Below are 25636 nucleotides of genomic sequence, written 5' to 3'. Positions count from 1 at the left end.
TATTTGCTATTGTACAGTACACTAGCTACCTTGTTTTTAATGCTGCTTGCTAACTCGTTGTAACAACTTGTTGTTGTTTTCAGTCACAAATATAGAATGAATATTTTAGGTTCACCCTGAGCTTAGTCTATAGTTTTTTACCAAACGCCACAAGTCGTGCAGAATTTTACAGCCCACGCAATTTCCAGTAGCCTCTGCTTAGTCTTCTGTGACCACAACCACACCCTCCCCACACACACTATTTACATTTTCTACGGGTCCCTAGTCAGTATAAAGTACATCTCCAGCACAACAATCATGCAGTTTTTTCTCAGGAAATCCAATATCCATCTTCAGTCATTCCTAATGCATTGAATTTTGAGCCAATATTCTGAATGCAGAACTGAAAAACATTCTATCCACTGACACTATGAATATCATATCTTAATTTAACAAGAAACTGCTTCAGATTAACTTTTATTTTCAGATACAATGCATTATAATGAGCACTAAAACAAGATTTTCCAAAACCAAGCTCTTTGTGAGATTTTATTTTTTTTTTAATATTCACTGGTCTTCAGTTACACTGATGGAATTTGTGAAATCGCCATCTGAAGCTTTAGAGATCTTTAGATATTTAATTTTTCCTTCTGCGCATTTCACCCAGTTTGCAGGGCACTGCAAAAATTCCATTCCTTGTTCTTCTGAAACGTAAATATATTTGCTGTTCATCCAAATAATTGAATAAAAATACAATTTAATTTTGTAAAAAACTGTGAATTCTCTAAAAATATAATTGATGAAGTTGTGGCTGTATGTTACTTTTCTACTTAAAGAATGCACTTCTACACAATCCTTATTTAGGTAAAAAAAATTAATTTGATGCTTTCTGTACATACTAATTAATAAATTCTCTCTTTCAGGACCCTCTACTGACCCTCTACAGTCAAAAACCTAAAGGAAATGCTGTTCAGGAGTAAATTAAATGCTTAACCTAATAACTACTGCTTCTGTATCATAAAATAAATTCAATGTCATTAAACAATTTTTCCTGCAAATAATGTAATCAGATATTTTTTGTACAAACCACAGCTGATTATATTGTCAAACGCCTTTACACAGACAGAATTAGAAATGTCATACTATCTGCAGTTTTTGAAGCTTTATTTACACAGGTTTAAAAATGGTGTATTGTCTTGTATGTTTAAAGAGAAAGAGTATAGAAAGGTCTTGTTGGGTGTTTCTGTTATACAGTAGTTAGTGCTCCAGGGAAGCACAATCGGTAAACCAGCAACATTTCAAATTAAATCATTTCGAATTTGCATTTTGCATTTATGCCACATTCTGAAACACATTATTAAAACACAGTGCAAACATCAATTCAATTTTATTTGTATAGCACTTTTAACAGTGGGCATTGTCTTACAGCAGCTTTACAGACATAAAGTGGAAATAAAAGAATGCATATGTTTGTTACTTATAATTGTAAGTTTGTCCCTAATAAGCGAGCCAGTTGTGACTGTGACAAGGAAAAACTCCCTGAGATGGTCTGAGGTAGAAACTTTAAGAGGAACCAGACTTAAAAGAAAACCATCATCATCTGTGTGGCACAGAATGTTTATTCATTACAGTTCCATCATTGTTAAGGTGCATTTTGCGCTCAGTATGCTTAGATCATTATAATTTTTTTTTTTTGTATAATGATATTACTTTTTTTTAAATGAATGAGAAATGCACTAGTTAAAAAATAGAAACATTATGTGGCCAAAGGTTTGTGCACTTTTTTTTAAACATCCCACTCCAAATGTATTCCTCTTTGCTGGAATAACACACTCTACTCTTTCTCTACTATGGGCTTTCCACTAGATTTTTGTATGTGTCTGTCAGGATTTTAGATCATTCAACTACATGTTGTGGAGTGAGGAGGACTGTTTCTGATTCTCAGACCTTTGGGCAGGACAGTTGAGTTCTTCCATTATAACCAACACACCAAGTCTTCATGCAACTGTCATTGTGCACAGGGGCATTGTCATGCTGGAACAGGTTTGGGCCTTTTAGTTCCACTGAAGGGAAATTGCTACAGAATATGAATACATTGAATACATTTGTGTGCTTCCAATATTGTTGTCTGTGAAGGAATCGTGTTTGCATTTGATGGTCAGGTGTGCACATACTTTTATTCAATGTACAATTATGGTATTTTCCTCACATGTTCTGCAAAATCTCACTGACCGGGACTGACTACTGGTTTATATATTTATTCAGTTATGGTATTGAACATTATCGTACCATACATTTCACACCATGGCCTCCAGTGGTGTCCTACCTAAATCAATTCACTTCCTATCATTATGACACAACTGTAAAATCCACCAATATTATACAGAAACACAGTATAACAGAGCGCTTCATCACAGACAGATATCTCATGTATCAAATTTCATTACTAAAGCAGGAAACACAAGTGTCCTTTCACTGCAACCAGAGCTGTACCACATGCATACATCATCTCTAGCAGCAGCATCAATGTTAACCTCAGAAAATATCTACAAGTTTTTTGTGCATTTTTGTCCGTTTTTTCTGGCCATTACAGTTTTGGGGGGATTTGAAATTAAGGCAAATTGTGTGTTTTTGTGTTATTTTGTGTTTTGGATTATGAAAAGGTTTAACAACTGGTTTGAACTGTTTTAGCTGACCTTTCATTACGATGTCCAGCTTTTTTGAAAGGTTTGAATCAATTTCTTCTCCTCTGTCAGCCAATGTGGGATAAAAAAAAAAACAGCTATTAAATCCCATACAAATATATTTAAGCTTTTGCTGGTTGCTACAGATGCGGTTTGCAAACACTGACTAGTGCGCATTCTGAGCAAATGAAAATGCTGACATTATAGTATGCATGATAGATGGCCCTTGGTAGACCCCGGCAACACGTGATGTAATGGCAGAAATATGATTGGATAAACGTACACGCGCACGCACGCACGCACACACCTTCCAAAAGTTTATGGCAAGATTCCTCGCTTTAAATATGCTCAGAAACGCGGACAATTGCACGTGTTTTAAAAATAAGCGATGACATCACTATTTTAGATTCCGTTTTAAAGAGGACTGCGCATGCGCTCTGCGGGTAGGTGAGAGGATGCTCGTTGCTATGGAAACGGGATGCCGGCACGCTGCGGGGATGTCGCACAGAGGCGGGGAAGGAGGGGGTGGAGGGTGGAGGGGTGAAGGGAAAAAACCAACAGGCTTCACAGAGGCGCACTGACGACACCGGCATCCCACTAACCCACATTCTCCTGCAGTGTGAAGGAGCCGAGGGTGTGGAAGGATGTGCTGATTTCTGTGAACCCCTTTGAGGACTGCACCCTGGAACGCACAGAAATGGTAACGACTTGGCGTGTATTCGTGCACGTTTCCTGCTTTATAGCGTGGCACAGGTGATTGGAATATAGGTGCAGTGTGATGTGGCTTCCTCATGGGGAAACTTGTAATATCTTTACATGGCAACATTAAAGCGTAAAAAAGTACCGTATAGTTTTGCTCTTCTAGCACTGATATAACGTCGGCCATGCTGAACATGTCCATATAGCGAGCTCCGGTAACGGTAGGGAGGGGAGAGGGGGTGGATACGGATCCATCATGGCGCCCAGATCCCAGGTGAAGGTAAGCGCAGTGCTCACTGATGCAGGCACTCTGTATTAACGCTTTAGAGAATTAACTCAAAGACGCAATACTTTAAGCATGATCATCCTGATCGTTCTGATGAAGCATGGTGTGGAAAAAGCCGGGGATTTATTCGCGTGTGGAGTGAGAGGGGTGGTGGTGACGCAGAGCCTTGCTGGGATGACATTGGTGAATGACAGAGAAAACTCTGGGACTGGATTCCATGTGGGATCTGAAATGTGCATGCAGTATGTTATAGTAGTAACATGTTTATGTGTCACATGTACATTAGATCATAGTGAAATTCTCTCTGCTGATCCCAGATTGTTAGGAAGCCCGGGTCAGAGCGTAGAGTCAGCCATGATACAGCACCCCTGGAGCAGAGAGGGTTGAGGGCCTTGCTTAAAGGAGGTGATATCTCAATGGTTAAGGAGTAGAAGGTTGAAGGTTCAAGCCCTGGTATTGCCAAGCTGCCACACTTGAAGCTCTTGAGCAAGGCCCTTAACCCTCTGTGCTCCAGGGGCGCTGTATCATAGCTGACCCTGTGCTCTGACCCCAGCCTTTTACATATACGAATTTCACTGTGGAATCAATAAAGTACATTACAGTCAGCCATGATACAGTGTCTCGGGAGCTGAGAGAGTTAAGGGCCTTGCTCGAGAGCCCAAGAGTTGCAGCCCGACCTTCCAGAGCAATGACTTTCCTCCCTTATTATACAGTACTAGTAGTATAAAGACATCCAATTCTGACAAATGCTTTAAGAGGAATTGAGCCTGAAAGTCTAAATGCATTGCTTTATCCAATAGAATACACATGGCCTCCTAGGACGCGCTCCTCCTAATAAAGCTCCTATCAGTATAGAAATGTTTCAGCATGGCTAATGATCCATTGTCAGGTATTGATTTGCAGCAATAATTTAAGTTCTATACCTTGTCCTGTTACATCCATTCCTTGCCTGTAAGGGAAAGCCAGCAATAAAACTTAATCACAACAAACACCAGAGACTCTGAACTGTTTAAATTTGAGACAGAACGGATAAACACATATGCACACCCATAATCGGGTAAGTTTGTGAAAACCCTCACTATTCGGACCCAATCTCAATCTTAAAACCTGTAGCTAGCGGTTTCATAATCTACTTTTAGTGTAATAACTGATATAAATGAAATAGGTTTTTCTACAAAAGGCATGTTGGTTGAAAATTGTTGTTGAGAATTTGAATAAACTACAGTATTTCTTTTCCCAAACCCAGAATTTGTTTGACACCAGTGAAATGCTTTGCTGGGTCCTTATTTGAACTGCTGGTTAAATATGCTTGTCCTAGTAATTATATTATAGACCCAGCATTAAGTGAATTCTACAATAATAAGGTGTATTTACACAGGTTTAAAAATTCTCTATTGTCTTGTATATCTGGAGACAAAATAATTTAGAGAAGTGTGAGTACCTGAGTCACTCTGGAAGGGCTTGTTGAATGGACCTGTTATACATGTTATATGTTCCGGAAAAACCAGCAACAGTGTCATGGGTAGAGGTTGACCGATTAATTGGTTTTGCCATTTAATCGAAACCAATAGTTGATTGCTGGAACTATTGGCAAAATCCATATCAATAGTTTTTCTGGCTCCCTGTCGGCTGTTATTACGAGAGCGACCTCTAGAGCCGAATCACTGACGCCATGTGCTGTTTGTTTTTACTCGTGAGACTGCGAATTGCACAGAGAGTGCGCTATTATATTTATGTTATATGGTTATATTTATTAATTAATATAATCATATTTATTTCATTTAGTTAATTTTCTTAATCCAATGTTTTTTTATTTGTATTTTTTTTAATAAAGTTCAGTACTATTTTACATGAAGTGTTATGTTTTTTTTTATTTATTTAGTATTCATTTTTTAAACGATCGGTTGATTAATTGGTTACCGACAGTACGATCCAACCCAGCTTTCGGTATATTTCACAACCGGTCAACCTCCAGTCAAGCGCACCCACATCTCATTGATGTGTATGTCTGGAAAATATGACTTAATAGGTCAGACGGCTGTTTTGGTGGCAAAAGTGGGACCTACACAAATTAGGCAGGGGTTTTAATTTCATGACTGATTGGTGTATCGTATGATTAGAGCTGTTTGCTTGTCTGCTTTTTAACTATGTGAATTGATTTGAACATTTGACCCACCATTTCATATAATACACAATTAAATTATATATAGTACAACACCTGTCTATAGACTTTTTACCCCCAAATAATCTATCCATTAATACCCTCAGAATTAGAATCAGGTTTATTGGCCAAGTGTGTTGACACACACAAGGAATTTGTTTTCAGCTGTTAGTGACTCTCAAAGTACAGACATAAATAAAACTATACATTCAGCTTAGACTATACGAGACAAAACAGACAAGACAAAAACAGACTACACAAGACAATAAAGACAATGTGAGACAATATAGACAGTATGAGTATTAAATAGGGATACAGATTATATGACAGATCAGTGATGTACATAAAGTGTGAGTGTTAATGGTAGTGCAAATGAACCATATTTAGGACTTTATACAATATACAACAGCCATAGTGTGTGTAACATATACAGATAATGTAATGACTGACAGTTCTGATAGTGCAGTACCTATAGATATGATAGGAAGCAGGGAATATAATTATGGTCAGTTGTTAATTAGGCTGATTGACTGAGTTCAAAGTTCTCTAGCGCCTGCCAGAAGGGAGGAGCTGAAATGTTGTGTCCAGGGTGCGATGGTTCAGTAGTGATTTTTTTCTGCTGTTTTAACTGTGTGTTGCAGTGTGTTGTGTGTTCTCTGTTCCTGTCCTGTTTTGTTGCAGCTCCACACCAGATGGTGATGGATGTGCACAGGACTGATTCAATGACTGCAGTGTAGAACTGCATCAACAGCTCCTGTGGCAGGCCGCACTTCCTAAATTGGCGTAGAAAATACATCCTCTGCTGGGCCTTTTTGAGAATGGAGTTTGTTAGACTCCTATTTCAAGTCTTGGGAAATGGTAGTGCCCAGAAACTTGAAGTTCTCCACAGATGACATGGGGCTATTGGATATTGTGAGGGGGAGTAGTGTTGAAAGGTCTTTCCTAAAGTCCACTATCATCTCCAAAGTATTTAGTGTGTTTTGCTCTAGGCTGTTCTGACTGCACTATAGCACCAGCTGCTTCACCTCCTGCTCATATGCAGACTCGCCATCTTGGATGAGTCCGATCAGCGTGGTGTCATCTGCAAATTTCAGGTGTTTAACAGCTGGCTCACTTGCAGTGCAGTCGTTCGTATAGAGTGAGAATAGTAATGGGGCGAGGACACATCCCTGAGAGCACCACTGCTGACTGTCCGAATACCGGAGGTAATACCTCCCAGTCTCACCTGTTGTTTCTTGCCTGTCGAGAAGCTGGTGATCCGCTGATAGATGGCAGGGGATATAGTGAGGTTTAGGAGTTTGGAGTGGAGAATTTCTGTAATTATTGTATTGAAAGCCGAACTGAAGTCGACGAAAAGAATCCAGGCATATGTTCCTGGGTCATGGTGTTGCAGAATGTAGTGCAACTGTAGGGGATCCAGCAGCTGAGCTGTCACCTTCTATAGGGGGGCCAATACCAGCTTCTCAAAAGTCTTCATGATGACAGATGTCAGAGCGATAGGCCTGAACTCATTCACTCCAGTAATAGAGGGTTTCTTGGGGGCCGGGATGATTGTGGAGAGTTAAAAAGCAGGAGGTGTGATGGGTCAGACAGTTGGCTGAGTTGGTTAAGTGGTGTGAAGATATTGTTCTCGAACCTGCAGTGGAAGGTGTTGAGGTCATCAGCCAGGTGTTTGTTTGCTTCAAAGGGGAGGGGTGGTCTCCTGTAGTTTGTGATATATTGCAGGCCTTTCCACACTGATGCAGGATCGTTAGCTGAAAACCTGCTTTTTAGAGTAGCAGAAAAGTGATGTTTTTAGTGCTGAAATCCGTTCCGTCTCCTCCAGAGTTGATTGTTCGACAGGGTTCTCTCCAGGGATTGGAGGCTTAGTTTGATATCATACGATTCTATTGATTGTAGCCGATTAAATTTTTTAATGTGTAATGCTTTCTGGCACTACAGAGGGGGTGCAAGAAAAAAGACAAAATTGCAAGGAAAAAAACCTCGGAATTATCCAAACTTTTTATTTAATGTGCAGCGTCTCTGGTGCTTCAGTAATAATGGTCAGTGGGAAACGCAGTGCTCCGTGTGTACTTAAATAAACTAAACGAAGCAACAAGGCAAAATAATTTTTTTTTTTATAAATTTTTGTCATAATAAGGGTCTTAAGAGGTGGATTGATTCAGGTAGGGCATGACTGAAGGCCTAGGTGTGAAATGTACGGCCCACCACTGTTCAGAAGTGGAAAACGGCAAGAAGCATTAAATGTGAAGTGCAAAAGAGACAGTTTTATGTTAATATATGTAATTATTCTGTAAGCTAAGCTTGTGCCAGTAAAGTGAAAAAGAAAATGCCCTTTTGTGAAATTCCTTGTTTGAAATCAGGGCCTGTGAACATTTCTGACAAATTTCTGCTTATTGGTGTCTGTATTTTCATCTTTTTAGGATGCATTGTTTTGATTATCTGTGATATATTCTAATATGGAGAGAAAAAAACAATAAATTGTAAAGGTCAAAGTTTCTTCTGTGTGACTACAAGAAGTAATTGCTCAGGCACTGTGAAAATCTACTTGTCCCAGGCTCCTGGGCTCATGACTTTCTATTCCTGACGCATATAATATTCAGCAAACATAATTTAGAAATTAATGTATTTTTTAATTTATCTTGTTTTTGTGGTTATAGAAATGACAGTGTCACTGAATTAACATAAATTTTGCCATAAATTGCTGCTGCACATATAAAACATATTTATTCCTATAACCTTTGGACATAGGATTCTTCAAAAACAGGTGAAGCTGCTGAGTTTGTAGTTTTGCCAAAACAGTCCTGACACATAAAGCATGAACTTCTTCAGCAGTTTGAGCTACAGGAGCTCTATTGTTGGAACGGACCACACGGACCTGCCTTCATTGTCCACGTGCATCAATGGGCCTCGGCCGCCCACTGTTCCTTCCTTGGCCCACTGACTACTGCAGAATGGGAAACACCCCACAAGAGCTGCAGTTTTGGAGATGCGCAGTCGTCTAGACATCACATTTCATCATTATTTAAATCCTTACGTTTCCCCATTTTTAAAAATGTTCACTTGCTGTCTGATATTTCTCACTAACAGGTTCCATGATGAAGAGATAATCAATGTTATTATCAATACGGTTGATGCTTTGTGGTGGTTAAACCAAAGGAAGGAGAAGTCCTGAAATATTCAGTGATATTTAGTAACCTTATGTAACGTCAGGAACATCTGAAGTAAAGCAAATCTTTTTTCTGTTAAAGAACATGATCAGCGTCCAACAGATGGTAATGAATTCCAATCATCTGGATGATCAGTGTATGCTGCTGTTTCCATATACACAGAACTGACTTAAAATATGACTTTGTTAGACACTGCTTTGACAGGAGAGTTTTTAATACCATGAGTCCTGCTTCTACATGATGATCATTATTTTTTACATTTGATTCTAATTATTTTTGTCCTTATTGTCTTTACATTTATTTCTAGAATTTTGCTGGAAATGTTTTAGTCTTAGTTCTGACTAAATCCTTCTCTTTCTCTCTCTCTCTCTCTCTCTCTCTCTCTCTCTCTCTCTCTCGCTCTCTCTTTCTCACCCTCTGGTTTCCAGGCGAACATGAAGAGCATGGAGCGGGAACTCCAGTGCCCAGTGTGTAAGGACATCGTGAAGCAGCCGGTGGTGTTGCCATGCCATCACAGTGTGTGTTTGATGTGTGCATCTGAGGTGTTGGTGCAGAGCGGCTATCCCCAGCCCGAGCTGCCCCCGGAGCCCCGCTCTCCTGCTTCCACACCAAACACACGCTCGCCACGCCAGGCCCACCGCGCTGTAGATCGTCCATTACGTCCTGGTAAGTGTGAGTTTATGTTGTAGGGCTGAAATATTTAGACTACAAAAGGGTTTCTGCAGGGTTTTAAAAAAGTCTAATTTTAGGCCTTAAAAAGTTTTAAATTCACTTTTTTTTCACATTTAATTTTATGTTTTAATTTTAAACATGTCTAAATTTTCCAATGTCCATGTAAAGCTACATCTAATGCTCATTAAAATGACTTTATAATTTACTTTATAAGGTTTTTATTTGTGTTTCTGTGGTGTTGTATTTCTTTTGCTTGTCCAAATTTAATTATGATTACAAATAAGACCAACATGCAACAGCCAATCAGCTTTCTGTTATTTGGCTTGGTGAAACCTGCAGAAACACTGGTGGTTAAGTCAATGGGCTACTGAGCTGGAAAGTAATGAGTTAAAATCCCAGTATGACCCAGCTGCCACTCCTGCTCTGTTGTATCCTGTATCGATTGTAACTCGCGTTAGAGCACCAGGTGACATATTGGTGCTTTATTGTTAACTTGGGCAAGCAAACATCTTGTCACTTCACAACGTGCTACAAATTTACATTCAATGCAAAGGAGAAAAGGAACTACATCCACACAAACATTTTTACACTTCTAAGAAGTTCTGGAATTACATGTGTGCAGTCAGGTGTGCGCAAAAGCAAAAAATGAGGACACTATTTTATTGTTATATATTTTATGTCGTTAAAAAAGTTTCCGTTTCCTTGTTGCCATGTTTAGAATTTCTGTACTATAATTACTGTTTGTAAGGATTTGTGTAATTAGGGAAATTATCCCAATTATTATTAAACACACAAAGTTTCATTGTCAAGGGGGAAATAAATTATCATCTGTGTGCCTTTGCAGGCTTTGGGACATATCCAGGGCGCAGACGCAAGGAGGGCCCATCCCAGATGATGCTGTTCCCTTGTGTGCCCTGTGGTCGAGATGTGGAACTGGGTGAGAGAGGACTGGTGGACTGTATGAGGAACCTCACACTGGAGCGCATAGTGGAGAGGTAAGAAGGTTTGAATTTTTTTTTTAATTATTATTATTATTATTATTATTATTAACAGTAATTTTCTGGTCTGGTGTTTTTATGGTGGTCAAGAAGTGCAAAACAGAATAAAAAACCGGAAAATGTAGATATATTTTGTGAAAGATTACTTATTGGACATGACATCTGTCATTCATGATACACAGGAAGTAGGAAATTGTGTATCGTATCTGATACTTATGTTTCTTGTACATGTGTGGAGTTCTGCTTTACTTTAAACCAATTTTTTCCAATAGTGCACTTTAAATATTTTTACACTTTTAAACACACATGCAGACTTTCTCTTGTTTACTTCCTGTATATCTTGAATGACAGATGACAAATCCATTGACACTTTTGAGGTTTGTCAGAATTGTCATTGTGTTTTCTGATTTGTACATTTACATCACTTTTTTATTTTTTTTTTTAGTAAGAGAACCCTTATTGAAAATTATTCATAGAAATTAATGGGAGAATATACCATATACATTGTGTTCATACAGTTTGAATAAGAAATCTCAGAGTTGCTTTAAAGTACTGTTTATATTTAAATTAGCATTGTGTTTAGTTTTTATTCATCCTTTGTTTGCTGTTTGGAGCGATACTTTTATGTGATGACCCAGTAGGTCACACACTGTTTGGCTGAATCTGATTGGTTGATTGTCTCTCAGGTATAGGCACACAGTAAGTCTGGGCAGTGTGGCAGTGATGTGTCAGTTCTGTAAGTCCCCTCAGAACATGGAGGCCACAAAAGGCTGTGCAGACTGCAGGGCAAGTTTCTGTAACGAGTGCTTTAAGCTCTACCACCCATGGGGTACTCCACGTGCCCAGCACGAACACGTACAGCCCACACTCAACTTTAGACCCAAGGTGAGTATTCATCTCAATGCAACCCAAACAGATAAAGAAAAACCTTTTACTTGGTATAGAACTGTTTTATTGTTTGGTCAATTCATAAATTGTTCATTTTTTTAACCCCACTCTGCTTCTGAGGCAATCATACCACAACTAATATATGTATACAACTAATATAATAATTTTGAAACCCAAAATGCTTTTAATCCTCCACTTTCCATCACTCCATCTTACCTAAATCTAAAAGCCCCTACTATCTAATCAAGCCAAAGTCAACACTGTAGCTTTAAAGCATTAAACCAGCTTTATTCATAGTCAGTTCAATTTAATTCAATTCAATTTTATTTAGTTTTATTTGTATAGCACTTTTAACAGTGGACATTGTCCCAAAGTGGATTCTCTCTCTCTCTCTCTCTCTCTCTCTCTCTCTCTCTCTCTCTCTCTCTCTCTCTCTCTCTCTCTCTCTCCCTCTCCCTCTCCTTCTGTCTTCCTCGTTCTAGGTGTTGACATGTACAGAGCACGACCAGGAAAAGTTGCAGTTCTACTGTCGGACATGTCAAAGGCTCCTCTGCTCCCTCTGTAAGCTGCGTCGCGCTCACACAGGTCACAAAATTGTGCCGGTCAGCCAGGCGTACCAGGCACTCAAGGTACTGTCATTTGTTTAAATGGTAGCATATTGACCAGACTTGATAAATGATGAGTGAGCAAGCAAGTGTTTAAAAAAAAAAAAAAAAAGACTGTTTAGAATAAAAAATAATGTACAGTTAGGCTTAAACTTTAGGTTGTGATATAAATGTAGCCGCTGATTTGTATGAGAGTGTCAGTGTAGTACTTGAAGAAGGGAAGGGAAGATTTAGGATTAGTGTAATTTATGGTGCAACAGAACCACAGTCATGCAGTAAACTGGTTGTAATTAACAAAATGACCACATCTGTACAGCGACATTATAATAATTATAACATCGGCTAATAATATAAGGCCAAAGGGTAAATGACCATAACACCCTTATGTGGTTCTGCTGACACAAAGAGACAAATTGTTTACAATTGCTTTATATTCTGTAATATAATAATTTCTATTTCACTGAAAATGGCAATACTACTGTGCACATGTTTTGCCAAGGTACGGTTTGACCTTGAGAGTCCTCCACATCTCAATCCCACTTATCACCTTTGAATTGATGAACTGGAATGCTGACTGTGAAGCAGCTCTTTATCTCCTATATCTAAAGTAATCAATGTTCAGAAATGTTTATTGTGCTCCAAACAGCAAGCTGTTAACTGTTATTCTGAACTCTGTTGTGTGATTCCAGTACTTTTATTTCCTTTGTGCGTCTGTACAGTATAGCGTGTGAGTACCATCTTGAGGAAAAACAATATGTTTAAAGTACAGCTATCAGATTATTTATACACACTTTTTTTACACAGACTTTATTTCAGGGAACCATTAGCAACTAACTGGTGCAATTCTGTTTTTATTGGTTTCCTTTGTCACACACAACTTACCTGCATTATGAATAGTGTTTATTATTTTATTGAATTTGTTAGAATCTGCTTTGTTTGGGTTTTTTGTAGGAGAAAATCAGCAAGGAGCTCCACTACATCCTGTCCAATCAGGCTACAGTACTGACTCAAATCACCCAACTGGAGAATGCCGTCACCCAGACTGAGGTACTGCTCCCTGTAGTATTACCAAACAGCAGGGCACATGTTTAGAGTTTTCTTCTGCTCCTTAATGGCATGTCTTCTAACTGTACAAAAACGGGAGTCCAGTTTTCTAAAAGTATTGTCCTATCTCTAAAAACGCAGTCAGTTTGGGGAAGTAATAAATAGTAAGGAAATTAGTGCAGATGACTTTTCTGGTGAAGTTCAAGCATTGCACTCTAAATATGTGTGTGTGTGTGTGTGTGTGTGTGTGTGTGTGTGTGTGTGTGTGTGTGTGTGTGTGTGTGTGTGTGTGTGTGTGTGTGTGTGTGTGTGTGTGTGTGTGTGTGTGTGTGTGTGTGTGTGTGTGTGTGTAGGTCAACAGCGTAGCAGCCCGTGAACAGCTCTCTCAGTGTGTCAGAGAGTTGACGGCTCTGCTTTCAGAGAGGCAGGTCATCCTGGATCAGGCCCTGGAAAATTCCCGCCAGAGGCGGAGTGAGGCTTTGGCCAGTCAGGTAGCAGAGAGGCGCAGCTTGTTGGAACATGCAGGCCTGATGGCATTTACCCAGGAGCTGCTGAAAGAGACCGATCCAGCTTGCTTTGTACATGCAGCCAGGCAAACATATAACAGGTACAGTACACACTTAGAATTATTTAAAATAGAAATGGGTAGTGGATTTGGGGTGTCTGGCATTCTGAGTGAATAAGACAGTTGAGCTGTGCAACCTGCTTTGATGTTTTTAAAAATGATATGCAATGTGATGTGCTGTGATTTGAGAGAGGAAGGAATGTGTTCTGGGTGGCTGCACATAGGTGGAGGCACCCAGGAGTCAACAGTTCAAATGTTTCTTTATGCAGTCAGAGTCTGTCTGGATTCAACTTGAAAAACACTCATGGTTTTAGGGCAAGGACTTAAATTGGGATGCCTGCCATTTAATGACATACCTCGAGAAGAATTTGTGATTTGGGACAGTGAGAACATTGGGAACATCACATGTCCTCGGATGTGTACCAATTCTGTGCAGGCTACCAGAACAAGCAGGTCTAATGCTCAGTGTGCGGTGTTTAATAGTTATTTGCGATTGTTGCTTGTCAGACTGTCATGTGTAACATGATCCCCATGTCACACGGTAGGATCTCAGTTGTCATAATGTCAGACAGTACAACAGTCAAAAACTGACGCACACAAGAAAAAGACTCTTTTGTGTCATCAATCCGTGACTTGTTCAGACCCGTGTTCTCTCGTTCCCTACACAATATCTAGCATTAATTTTGTTTATTAATTCAGTTCAATTTAGAAACTCTACACTATCACATGCCTTAATAACAAAAACAGAAAAACAAGGTACCCAAAATTTTCTTTCTCCTCAAACCACTTCCTTTTTAGCCGTGCCATGAAAAAACAGTGATACAAACATTATACTCCTTTTCCCTCCAGTACTCAATAAGTTTCTCGTCTTGCTAAACTGTTCACTGACTTGTTGAGACATTTTCCCTGAGTTGTCGCGCTAAATGTGTCATCAGGCTCAGAGCTCCTATTGGTTCTTGGTTTGACAGTCATCATACAAAAAACCACAGTCTTGCAGTCGGTGTTTTAATTCATCCCAAAACTGTTCAGTAGGGTTGAGGTCAGAACTCTATACTGGCTTGCTCATTAGGGCCAAACAAATAGGGGTAATGTAAAGATATACATTTATATTTCTTAACCAATTTATCTGTGTAAAGCCGCTTCAGAAAAATATCCATTGTGAAAAGCGCTATACAAATAAAACTGATTTGAATCTAATATACTGTCTGAAGCGCAAAAAAAAAGCTATACAGGTATGTTTTTTTCCTGATTTTCTATTTTTCTGTATTTCTATTCTGTAAGAATATTCAAACATATTATTTATGTTTATACTCACATACTCTCTCTTTCTCTCTCTCTCTCTCTCTCTCTCTCTCTCTCTCTCTCTCTCTCTCTCTCTCTCTCTCTCTCTCTCTCTCTTTTTCCCTCTCTGTCCTACAGGCTGGCCCAGTCAATCGATTCCTTGCAGAGTTTCTCTCTCTCTGCTGATCCCTCTTTCCGACACTTTCAACTGGATGTCTCCAGAGAGCTTAAACTTCTCACTGATCTAAACTTTATTCAAGGTGGGAATCAAACCAGATGCCTGTAATTTGACCAAAGATTCAGAACAGTAAAAACAAGGCTGATATAATTCACTTTTGTTAGAGATCTTTCCCTTATCCTCAGGTGAAATATAGGGTCACAAAAAAAGACTTTGACAAACATTAAGTATATTTGGCATTTTTAATTTTAGTTATGACAGTAAGACCTAATCCAAACCTGACCTTCTTGATTTCATCAGCGCCTTTAGCCCCTGTGATTGACACCCAGCGCACACTAGCCTATGATCAACTCTTCCTGTGCTGGCGACTGCCGCAGGAGTCCTCCCCTGCCTGGCACTTCTCTGTGGAATACCGTCGCCGGGGTGTGGTGCCAGGGGGCGGGGCGAGAGCTGGCCTCCGCGGCGGATTGGCTGGAGCCCGCTGGGGGTGGCAACGATTGGACGAGGTGAGCGGGACCAGTGCCGTCATCAATAGGCTGGAGATGGACAGCGTCTACGTTCTCCGAGTGAGGGGCTGCAATAAAGCCGGCTTTGGAGAGTACAGCGAAGAAGTGTACTTGCACACTCCACCAGCTCCAGGTAAACAAACCACATGTTTCCAATAGGATAAACTACACCTTAAAACATATGATGGATATAAAGTAGAGGTGGAACGGTACACATAATCGTATTGGAATTTTCGGTACAGGGCTTCCGGTTTGGTACACACGTGTACCGAATGCAATCATTTTTACTTGCGGAAGATAAAAAGTTACAATCTGAATTCCCTCAGGAATGTATTAAGTGGCAGACCGCACTGTTTTAGTGTCTGCTTTTATTGTCATTTCTACCATATATAGCTGACGCAGTACACAGTGAAATGAGACAACGTTCCTCCAGAACCCCGGTGCTACATAAAACAACATAAAGCTAGAACACACAACATAAGGCTACACAGAACACAGAGCAGGGACTAAGTGTCTTTGCCACATAAAGTGCATCGAGTGAAACCGAGTGCAAACATTGCAGGCAACAACAGACAACAACAAGCCAGTGTGGGTCAGATACACTAAACACAAAATAGCACCGACCAGTAACCCTACTGTATACTCTAATTATACAGTAATGTGCAAAAGCGCATTTTTTATTATTATTATTAAACTTGAAAACATACACAACAATGCCAGGGGTGTAAAAAAAGAAACTAGAGTTTGCGCAGTGTCACTGTGGCTACTCACGTTGTACCGGAAATACGGTTTGTTTTGCGCACGCATAAAAAAAACGCTAAAGAATCCATAGCATTAGCGTTAGCCGCTAGCCAGGTAGCGGCTAATGCTAACGCTATTGATTCTTTAACATTTTATTCTTTCTTTAAAAGAGAAAATCCTGACAATTCTGCATGTTGAGGGATTTAATGAATGATCGATGGAAGGAATGAAGACATTTGGTAAAGTATGCTGAAATAAGTTGAACAGTTAAGTAGATCATATTTTTTAGAAAATTAAATATAAAATGTAGAACATACACACACACACAAGCTCACTTATACACACACCTGTATTACCCAAATGGGGTCTAACAAATGTAAAATTTTTACATTAATTTATTTTTTTTATTTATTTTATTTAAATGTAATTGATTACTGTGTAATTAATATAATAAAAACAATAATTGCATTAATTTGATTCTATTTTATTTGTATAAATCTAAAATGTATATACTATTGTATAATATTTAATATTATATTATATATAATATAGTCATTTATATATTATTTAATCAAGCAACTACAAGTTGTTCAAGAAATGCAAACTGTTCAAAATTGTTAATAATAATAGTGTTTTTAAAAGTGTTAAAAACATGCAGTTTTCTGTTTTTCATTTCTTCCCCCTAACTGTACTGAAATTGAACCGTGACTTGAAAACCGAGGTACATACCGAACCGTGAATTCTGTGTACCGTTACACCCCTAATATAAAGTGACGGTTTTTAAAGCCACATGACTCTAGTGATGCCAGTGTCAAAATAAATACTGTATATCCAGGCAGATGTTCTGATTCAGGGGCACAACGATGCTGCTTCACAGCTCCACCATCACCAGATATTGTACCCTATGAGCTCAGATCACTGATTGTGTTGAGGTTTTGTGGTTTTCAGCTTTATTATTCTAGAAACTTATTTTATACCCAGTAATTTGATAATCACACACATTAGATCACACACTCATTTCATTCATAGTTCATTTGGAGCCAAAGTTTTTATCATTAATATGCACTTCTGCATGTTTTAAGTACCATTTTCATTGTTTATTTTATTATAATTATTATTATTATTATTATTATTAACATTATTAAATGTATTTTTTCACACGATTTCAGGTTGGAGAGCCACACACTGACTTAACGTACACACATACATCCTGTGTGGCAAGTGCTCTGTTTCACTGTTCACCCATGAAGTGATTCTCACTCATTCTATTTTATCTTTTCTCTCTTTTTTTCCCATCCCCATTCCTCTGTCCACTTTGTTATGCTTTCTGCTGAACCTCTGTATACCACCCCCACCCCATCCATCCCTTATCCATCTTTTAAGTTGGTCTTTCTGTTTTTTTTCTTCCATTTTTCCTCTCAGTGGTTTACGTTCGCTTTTTTCTTCTCTCTTTGTGTCTTAACCACATCTGCCAAGTTGTCTCATTTCCTCAGAACCTTGTTGTGATGAAATTTTGTTATGGAAAACAACAGATAACAAAAGTAAGCATGACCTGTGCTGTCAAATATTCAGATAAATCAAGGTTTCATAAATGCATGTATGTAGTGCATTTCTTTTGCCCCTGAATTGAAATCTCCCAAGAGCTGCCTTGCTTTTAATCACCTGCTAAAAAATCCTGTTGCTGAATATTTTCAGAATATTTGTAGTCTGTTTGTGTGTATCCCATTTGTTCCATGCTAATTTTGTCTGGCTGTTTTTCTGATAGCCCTTCTGCCTTGTCCTTTTGCCCCTTCTTATAATGAGGCAAGTAATCTTGTCTTTCTTATCTCAATTCCAATCCTTTCCTTAATTCCACTGCTTTTTCTGTCCTTTTTTTCCCTCCTTTACCTCCCTTTGCTGACCACTTTTTCTCTTGCAACTTATTCCCAATTGCATCCCTTTTCCTCTCCTCTCCTCTTTTACTCCCCCATCAGTACTGAATTTCTATTTGGATTCGCGATGGGGTCTACATGCGGATAGACTAGTAGTGAGTAAAGAGCAGCGCTGTGCCCGCAGTGTGCCAGGCCTCTCTCTTCTGCAGGCAGCCGACCGAGCCCTAACTTCCTGTCACCTGACCGCCGACCTGCTGGTGGGTGACGTGGCCATCACACAAGGCCGTCACTACTGGGCATGCTCAGTGGAGCCTGGCTCATACTTAGTCAAGGCAAGTACAGCATAAAAAATTAATATGAAGCATGAGTGAAACATTGATTTCTTAACATGTTTGTAGAACGTTTTGTTTTAACAATACAATTATTCGAACCATATGTCAAAGCTCTGGGTGTTTTCACTTTTGACCACCACTGCAATAAAAGATAATTGCAATAAAATCAATTGTAAAAAAAAAATTGAAAAGAGATACAAAGCAGTACATCCATTTCTGGAAAGCAGAAACAGAGTGAATTATTATGACTATAACAAATAAATTGAACCTCTCTGTCTGTCTGTCTGTCTGTCTATATATATATATATTTAATATATATATATATTATATATATATATATATATATATATATATATATATATATATATATATATATATATATATATATATATATATATATATAAAACCAAGTCCAAAAAAGTTGAAAAACTGTACAAATTGTGAATAAAAAAGGAATGCAATAATTTACAAATCTCATAAACTTATATTTTATTCACAATAGAATATAGATAAAATATCAAATGTTGAAAGTGAGACATTTTGAAATGTCATGCCAAATATTGGCTCATTTTGGATTTCATGAGAGCTACACATTCCAAAAAAGTTGGGACAGGTAGCAATAAGAGGCCGGAAAAGTTAAGTGTACATATAAGGAACAGCTGGAGGACCAATTTGCAACTTATTAGGTCAATTGGCAACATGATTGGGTATAAAAAGAGCCTCTCAGCGTGGCAGTGTCTCTCAGAAGTCAAGATGGGCAGAGGATCACCAAACTGTTCTGTGGTCAGACAAATCAAAATTTGAAGTTCTTTTTGGAAAACTGGGATGCCATGTCATCCGGACTAAAGAGGATAAGGACAACCCAAGTTGTTATCAGCATATTGTGTGAACAACATATGCTCCCATCCAGACGTCGTCTCTTTTAGGGAAGATCTCGCATTTTCCAACATGACAATGCCAGACCAAATACTGCATCAATTACATCATCACGACTGCGTAGAAGAAGGATCCGGGTACTGAAATGGCCAGTCTGCAGTCCAGATCTTTCACCCATAGAAAACATTTGGTGCATCATAAAGAGGAAGATGTGACAAAGAAGACCTTAGACAGTTGAGCAACTAGAAGCCTGTATTAGACAAGAATGGGACAACATTCCTATTCCTATACTTGAGCAACTTGTCTCCTCAGTCCCCAGACATTTGGAGACTGTTATAAAAAGAAGAGGGGACGCCACACAGTGGTAAACATGGCCTTGTCCCAACGTTTTTGAGTTGTGTTGATGTGTTGATGCCATGAAATTTAAAATCAACTTATTTTTCCCTTAAAATTATACATTTTCTCAGTGTAAACATGTATGTATATTGTGTGTGTGTGTGTGTGTGTGTGTGTGTGTGTGTGTGTGTGTGTGTGTGTGTGTGTGTGTGTGTGTGTGCAAAATAAAGCAGGTGTAGGTATTGGGTTTTGTTTATACGATTCAAAGCTCTAGTGCTTAGTGTTCTTCTGGTTGAAGGCCTGAATTGCTTGTGGAAAAGCTCCTCCTCATCCTCTCTGTGTTGGCCATCAGTGAGCGGAAGCCCTTCCCTGACTGCAGCAGAGAGAAGAGTCCATTGTTTAGATGAATGATGTCCTTCACTGCCTTCCTGGCCTTGGTCCATCAATGCTGGCTGTAGACAGACTGCAGGTCAGGGAGCTCAGTGTGGATGGTGCACTCAGCTGACACTCCGTGTGTCCTGCTTGGTGCAGTTCCCAAACCAGGCTGTGTTGTTTCCCAGCAAGATGCTCCCTGTGGGGCAGGTTTAAAAGTTCCTGAGCATCTGAAAAAGCAGTCTAAAGTCTCCCAACTAAGGTGGAACAGACTCTGACAGGCCTTCACCAGAGTTTTGATGTTAAGCTATTTTAAGAGTTGCTCAGTAGCTCCAGGTTCCATAACATCAACTGAATGTAGAAGACTGTAGAACAGACATTACTTATAATTGTATACTCCAGTGCTCATGTTAATTCTCACTCTCCAGTGTTTTCTAATGTTTAAGGATTTATAATCTCACTCTTGATATCAACCAAATGAGAATGGGTTCCCTTTTGAGTCTGGTTCCTCTCAAGGTTTCTTCCTTTATAACATCTAAGGAGGTTTTCCCTGCCTCAGTCACCACCAGGCTGCTCATCAGTAATCAACACATCATTCACTTTAATTTTTAAATTCTGTAAAGCTGCTTTGAGACAATGTCCATTGTGAAAAACGCTATAGAAATAAACTTGAACTTGACTTGACTCGACCATGACAGATCCGGTGTAATGACCAGGGCACCAAAAAGAAGAAATTCCAAATTGTTCTATGAGCTATTTCTATTTGGTCTGATCAGCTTTTCAAATGGTTTGCCTCTGTCCTATAGACAGCTTTCCCAGGTCTCAGCGCTAGAGTACACATTCAGAGCTATTTCATGTTCCAATATTTTTGATGACATTAGAAAAGGGTATTGACATTTTAAGTTGTTTAATATATTTAACAGGAAATAAAAAGTGAAACTTGGTCAACTGTCCAGTTAAACTTTTTGGATCTCAAACCCAAACGTATTAAAAATAAGAAATAAGAATTGACCTTGTTCTAAAAAGTATGGTTATTTTTTTTTTTTCTTATGCCCCAGTCTTTCTCTGTTGCTCTCTCTGTATTTGTATTTTAAAGGTCGGTGTTGGTCTGGAGTCAAAGCTTCAGGAATGGTTTCATCTGCCACAGGACATGGCCAGCCCTCGGTGAGAAATCAAAGATTTGAATAAAGTTTGAATTAAAAGAATATTTGACTGGAAACATGTTGAAAAAAAGATATGGCATCGTGATCCAACTATATATAAAAAATGATAAATAAGGCAGGATGCCATAGAAAGAGGTCCCAGCATTCCTCACTTCCTCATTAAACTCCACCTAAATTCTGCCACCTCATTTTAGATACTCGGAACATTGACCTGTTTCTTTACCTGTGCAGCTACGACCCCGACAGTGGCCATGACAGTGGGGCAGAAGATTCTTCAGACGCTCTACCCCCGTTCACTTTCCTCACTATGGGCATGGGCAAGATTTATCTGCCCGCTTCTGCCAATGCCCACCATGGAACGGTCAATCACAGGGACATCTCTAACGGCAACAGCCCCTCCTCGCCAAACGGCGTCACCTATCCTCTTCCTCCCAGGCTGGGTGTGTGTCTGGACTTCGAGAAGAGCCGTGTCACCTTTTATGATGCTCATTCACTCCGCCCAATCTGGGAGGGTCCAGTCGACTGCTCTGCTCCCGTCTGTCCTGCGTTCTGCTTCATTGGAGGAGGGGCTCTGCAGCTACAGGAGCTGGTGGCGAATCGTAATGCAGATCAAACACCCGTCAGAAGAGTCACCATCCAATCCCGTGCCACTAAACTGAGCTGAGGTAGCTATCTCGGTGACATCTCAAAGGCTAGACCATCTTAGTAAATTTTGTTTTTATATTTCATACCTAAAAATAGTTACTGCATTTTTAATTGCACCAAATATGCACTTCAGAATAACTGTTGTTATTATTATTATTATTATTATTATTATTATTATTATCTGTGTGTTTTACACTATTTTTGATAGGGCTTTTTTTGCTTTACAGTGCTTGTGGAGGAAAGTAAAAAAACATTGAATTAAATGAATCTGTGGCCTATAAATTCTATATCTATATATAACTATAGCTGTAAATAGAATTTCTGGCCTCCTCTCTCTAGTTGTACATCTACAGGGTATGGATAATAATTTATTTCTGGTGTCATTTTAAATAGATTTTACTTTTAATTTCATTACTAACAGATGTGACCTGAGCGTTAGATGTATATCTGTCATTCCGGTGACTCTAAGAGCCAAAGTCAGTTTTGTTCTCTTCAGTTTTAATTCCATTACAGTTGATGTTTGGTTACTGGCTGGAGAATTGGCAGAGCTACAGGTTCATGTATATCTATTATCAGAATGTACAGCTTACATCCTGGTAATGCATTAAATGTTTATGATGTTTATGAGAAAAGAAAAGAAAAGAGAAATTAAAATTTTTGTCTGTAAATAATAACTGGCCACATAAAGCTGTTACTGTCACACTTCCCTGAGATGCGCAATCTTACTTTAATTTGCTGTGTAGAGAAAAAAAAACCTTCATTTCTTTTTACTGACAAGAATGGAGTAGTAACATTCTGGTTACAGAAATAATGCTAAATCTTATATATGTAAAGGATGTATGAGAGTATAACGTGAGTATGCTACCTCCTCCTCAGTATAAAGATTTCAACAAAGAAATGTTGAAAATGTGAAATAAAGACTTTATCTGAAAGATTTGAATCCTTGTGTTGATCGCAGTAATGAAATGTGCACTGCAGTGCTCTGAACAATAGGGGACAGCAGTATACTAAACTATAATATAACCTAGAGTACTAGAGGTGTGCTAATATAGATTTGTGTTATTTATCCTCTAATCCTCCTTCCTCCAATTCTACAAAGGATGATTTTAAGTCACTAATCAAGTTTCTTTTATTCAACATGCACCGATATCTGGCACCAAGACTTTAGCAGCAGATCCTTTAAGTTGTGAGTTGGAGCCTCCATGGATCAGACATGTTTGTCTGAGCTTTTTATATCAGCTTGAGGACTAAAATTCAACATCTTGAACATTTTTTGTCATGTTGTTCAAACACTTCCTAAAATTGTTTGCAGTGTGGCAAAGAGCATTATCCTGCTGAAAAAGACCACCGTTGCTAAGGAACATTTTTGCCATGATGGAGCAATTTTGGTGTGCAACAATGTTTAGGAAGGAGATACTAGTGAAAGTAACATCAACATGCATGTCTGGATCCAGTTTTCCCCAGCAGAATATTGATCAGAGCATTGCACATTGGCCAAACCCATCCACATGAGATAAATGGAACTGTGATTCATCAGATGTGGCCTCCTTCTTCTGTTGCTTCATGGTCATATTCTGATGTTCACATGCACATGTAGGTACTTTCAGTGGTGTACAGGAGTCAGTATAGTCACTGCCTAGTCTACATATCACACCGGAAGGCAATTTAAAGACCCAATTCTTTTGACCCAAATGTCCATTACAATTTAACCCTTTTCAAAGTCACATAGATCCTTAATCTTCCAAAACAAACTTTAAGAACTGGCACATTATCACTGCAATGACATTATCAGTGTTATTTAATATATCTGTGTTTTTTATATAATGGCTGAATATTTATTTTCGCAAACTAATATAGGCTTTTTTAAATGTGCAAAGAAAAAAAAAAACTTTTTAAATTAGGCAACTGCTTAAGCAGTGAAAGGGCATTGAACTTGTAGAACACGTGTGTATTATATTAACTAGACTCTCTTTCTCTATATATACAGATATAGATATATAGATATAGATATATAATCACACACACACTGGATCTCTAAATAGGGTAAAGTCTAGTATACTAACAGTATAAATTCTTATAAACTGCTAAAATGTGGCTGAGGGCAGCAATTGACATAAAGTGTTTTATATTCAATTGTCCATTGGTGAACAGCAAATAACCCAAAAATTATGGAAATATAATAAATGAACATTGTGTCACCCATTCAAGTCTGGTTCCTTTGAAGGTTTCTTCCTCGTGCCATCTTTTTTTCCATGCTAGTTGCCTATGGCCACTTATTAGAGATCAAATTAAGGACTAATTTATACATTTTAAATGTATATATAAAAATAATATATTTTTTAAAGTTGCTTAGGGACAATGCCAATTGTTCAAAGCGCAATATTAATAACATTGAATTAAATTGTGAAACTTCACATGTAGAGAACCACTTGAACATGCACTTACAGTCACAGGAAGTATACAATCCTTTAATTTAATTTAATTTTTTTCAGTTTTATTAGGGCCGAAATACCAACTGTGTAATTTTTACCAACTTCTGTAAACAAATAAATAACCTTAAGTGACAAAAATATAACAGATTTTACAATGTAGTCATTTCTTCCCCAAAAAGTGAACTAACTTTTAGATATTCAGCAGCAGAAAAAAAAGTAATTACACCCTTCTGACTTCCATAAGTCAATGATCAATTAATGTGTAACTATCTATATAAAAGCAACCAGTAAAAGTCAGTCTGCTGCTCTGGAACAGTCACCCGTGTGTCTACATCACGCCAAGAAGAGACGATACCAGCCGTGACCTCTGAGATGCAACTGTTTCTGCTCTTCAATTTAGTACGCTCTATTGAGTTCACCAGACTATTGAAATTTCACCATTTTAAAGATCATCATTCATAAAAGGAGAGACTGTTGCCAGTTTTCCAGGAGTAAGCATCCAAGCATACTTAAGAATAATAGGTTCATTTCATCATTTCATCTTCTCCCGCTTATCCGTAATTCGGGTCGCGGGGGCAGCAGTCTAAGCAGATTCCCCAGACACTTCTCCGTGTCCAGGGATCAGGCTGTCAAGACCCCTGCCTTCGACTGCTGCCCAATCCTCTCAGCACCAGTCCCTTACGGTCCGTCCTGCAGGTGGTGAGCCCACGGGAAGGTGGCCCCACGTCGCTCCGACGTCACGGTCCTTGATTTATTTTTCTCGTAAGGGTCCCCTGGAGCATAGAGGGTTAAGGGCCTTGCTCAAGGGCCCAAGAGTGGCAGCTTGGCGATACTGGGGCTTGAAACCCCGACCTTCCGATCGGTAACCCAGCGCCTTAACCGCTGGAGCCACCACTCCCCCTCCTATTAAGAATAATAGGTTGTACTTATTAATTCCCACCTTGATTATGAATGTTGGTTAATTTCAGGGCACAAAAAAGATTTTTTATACTTGTCACCTGAGATTATTTGTTTGCAGAACATTACAATGGCCATGTAATTGATGATTCAGGCGATTCGTGTAATCAAGAAGTCTCTGAAGTCCCCTTACACACACACACACACACACACACACACACACACACACACACACACAAACAAACACGTGCATTT

The 25636-nt window shown here is 38.8% G+C and overlaps 1 protein-coding gene across 2 annotated transcripts; it reads left to right on the top strand.

Moving 5' to 3' along the window:
* The first annotated feature begins 3190 nt into the window (after nucleotides 1–3190).
* trim46b (tripartite motif containing 46b) lies at nucleotides 3191–22757 on the top strand. Of its 2 annotated transcripts, none has more exons than XM_083543472.1 (12): nucleotides 3191–3363; nucleotides 9408–9645; nucleotides 10496–10646; nucleotides 11336–11534; nucleotides 12020–12166; nucleotides 13094–13189; nucleotides 13540–13793; nucleotides 15171–15292; nucleotides 15511–15849; nucleotides 18431–18660; nucleotides 21341–21408; nucleotides 21639–22757. In XM_083543472.1, exons 1-12 carry the CDS (start codon nucleotides 3361–3363, stop codon nucleotides 22069–22071), a joined length of 2280 nt encoding a protein of 759 aa, XP_083399598.1. In that variant the 5' UTR covers nucleotides 3191–3360; the 3' UTR covers nucleotides 22072–22757. The 2 variants fall into 2 exon arrangements, with proteins under 2 accessions (XP_083399598.1, XP_083399597.1); XM_083543471.1 differs by lacking the exon at nucleotides 3191–3363 and adding an exon at nucleotides 3426–3642.
* The last annotated feature ends 2879 nt before the right edge of the window (nucleotides 22758–25636 follow it).

This window comes from Silurus aristotelis (genome assembly GCF_946808225.1).
Source record: "Silurus aristotelis genome assembly, chromosome: 6".
Lineage (NCBI taxonomy): Eukaryota > Metazoa > Chordata > Actinopteri > Siluriformes > Siluridae > Silurus > Silurus aristotelis.
This window is presented reverse-complemented; position numbering and strand designations above follow the sequence as displayed.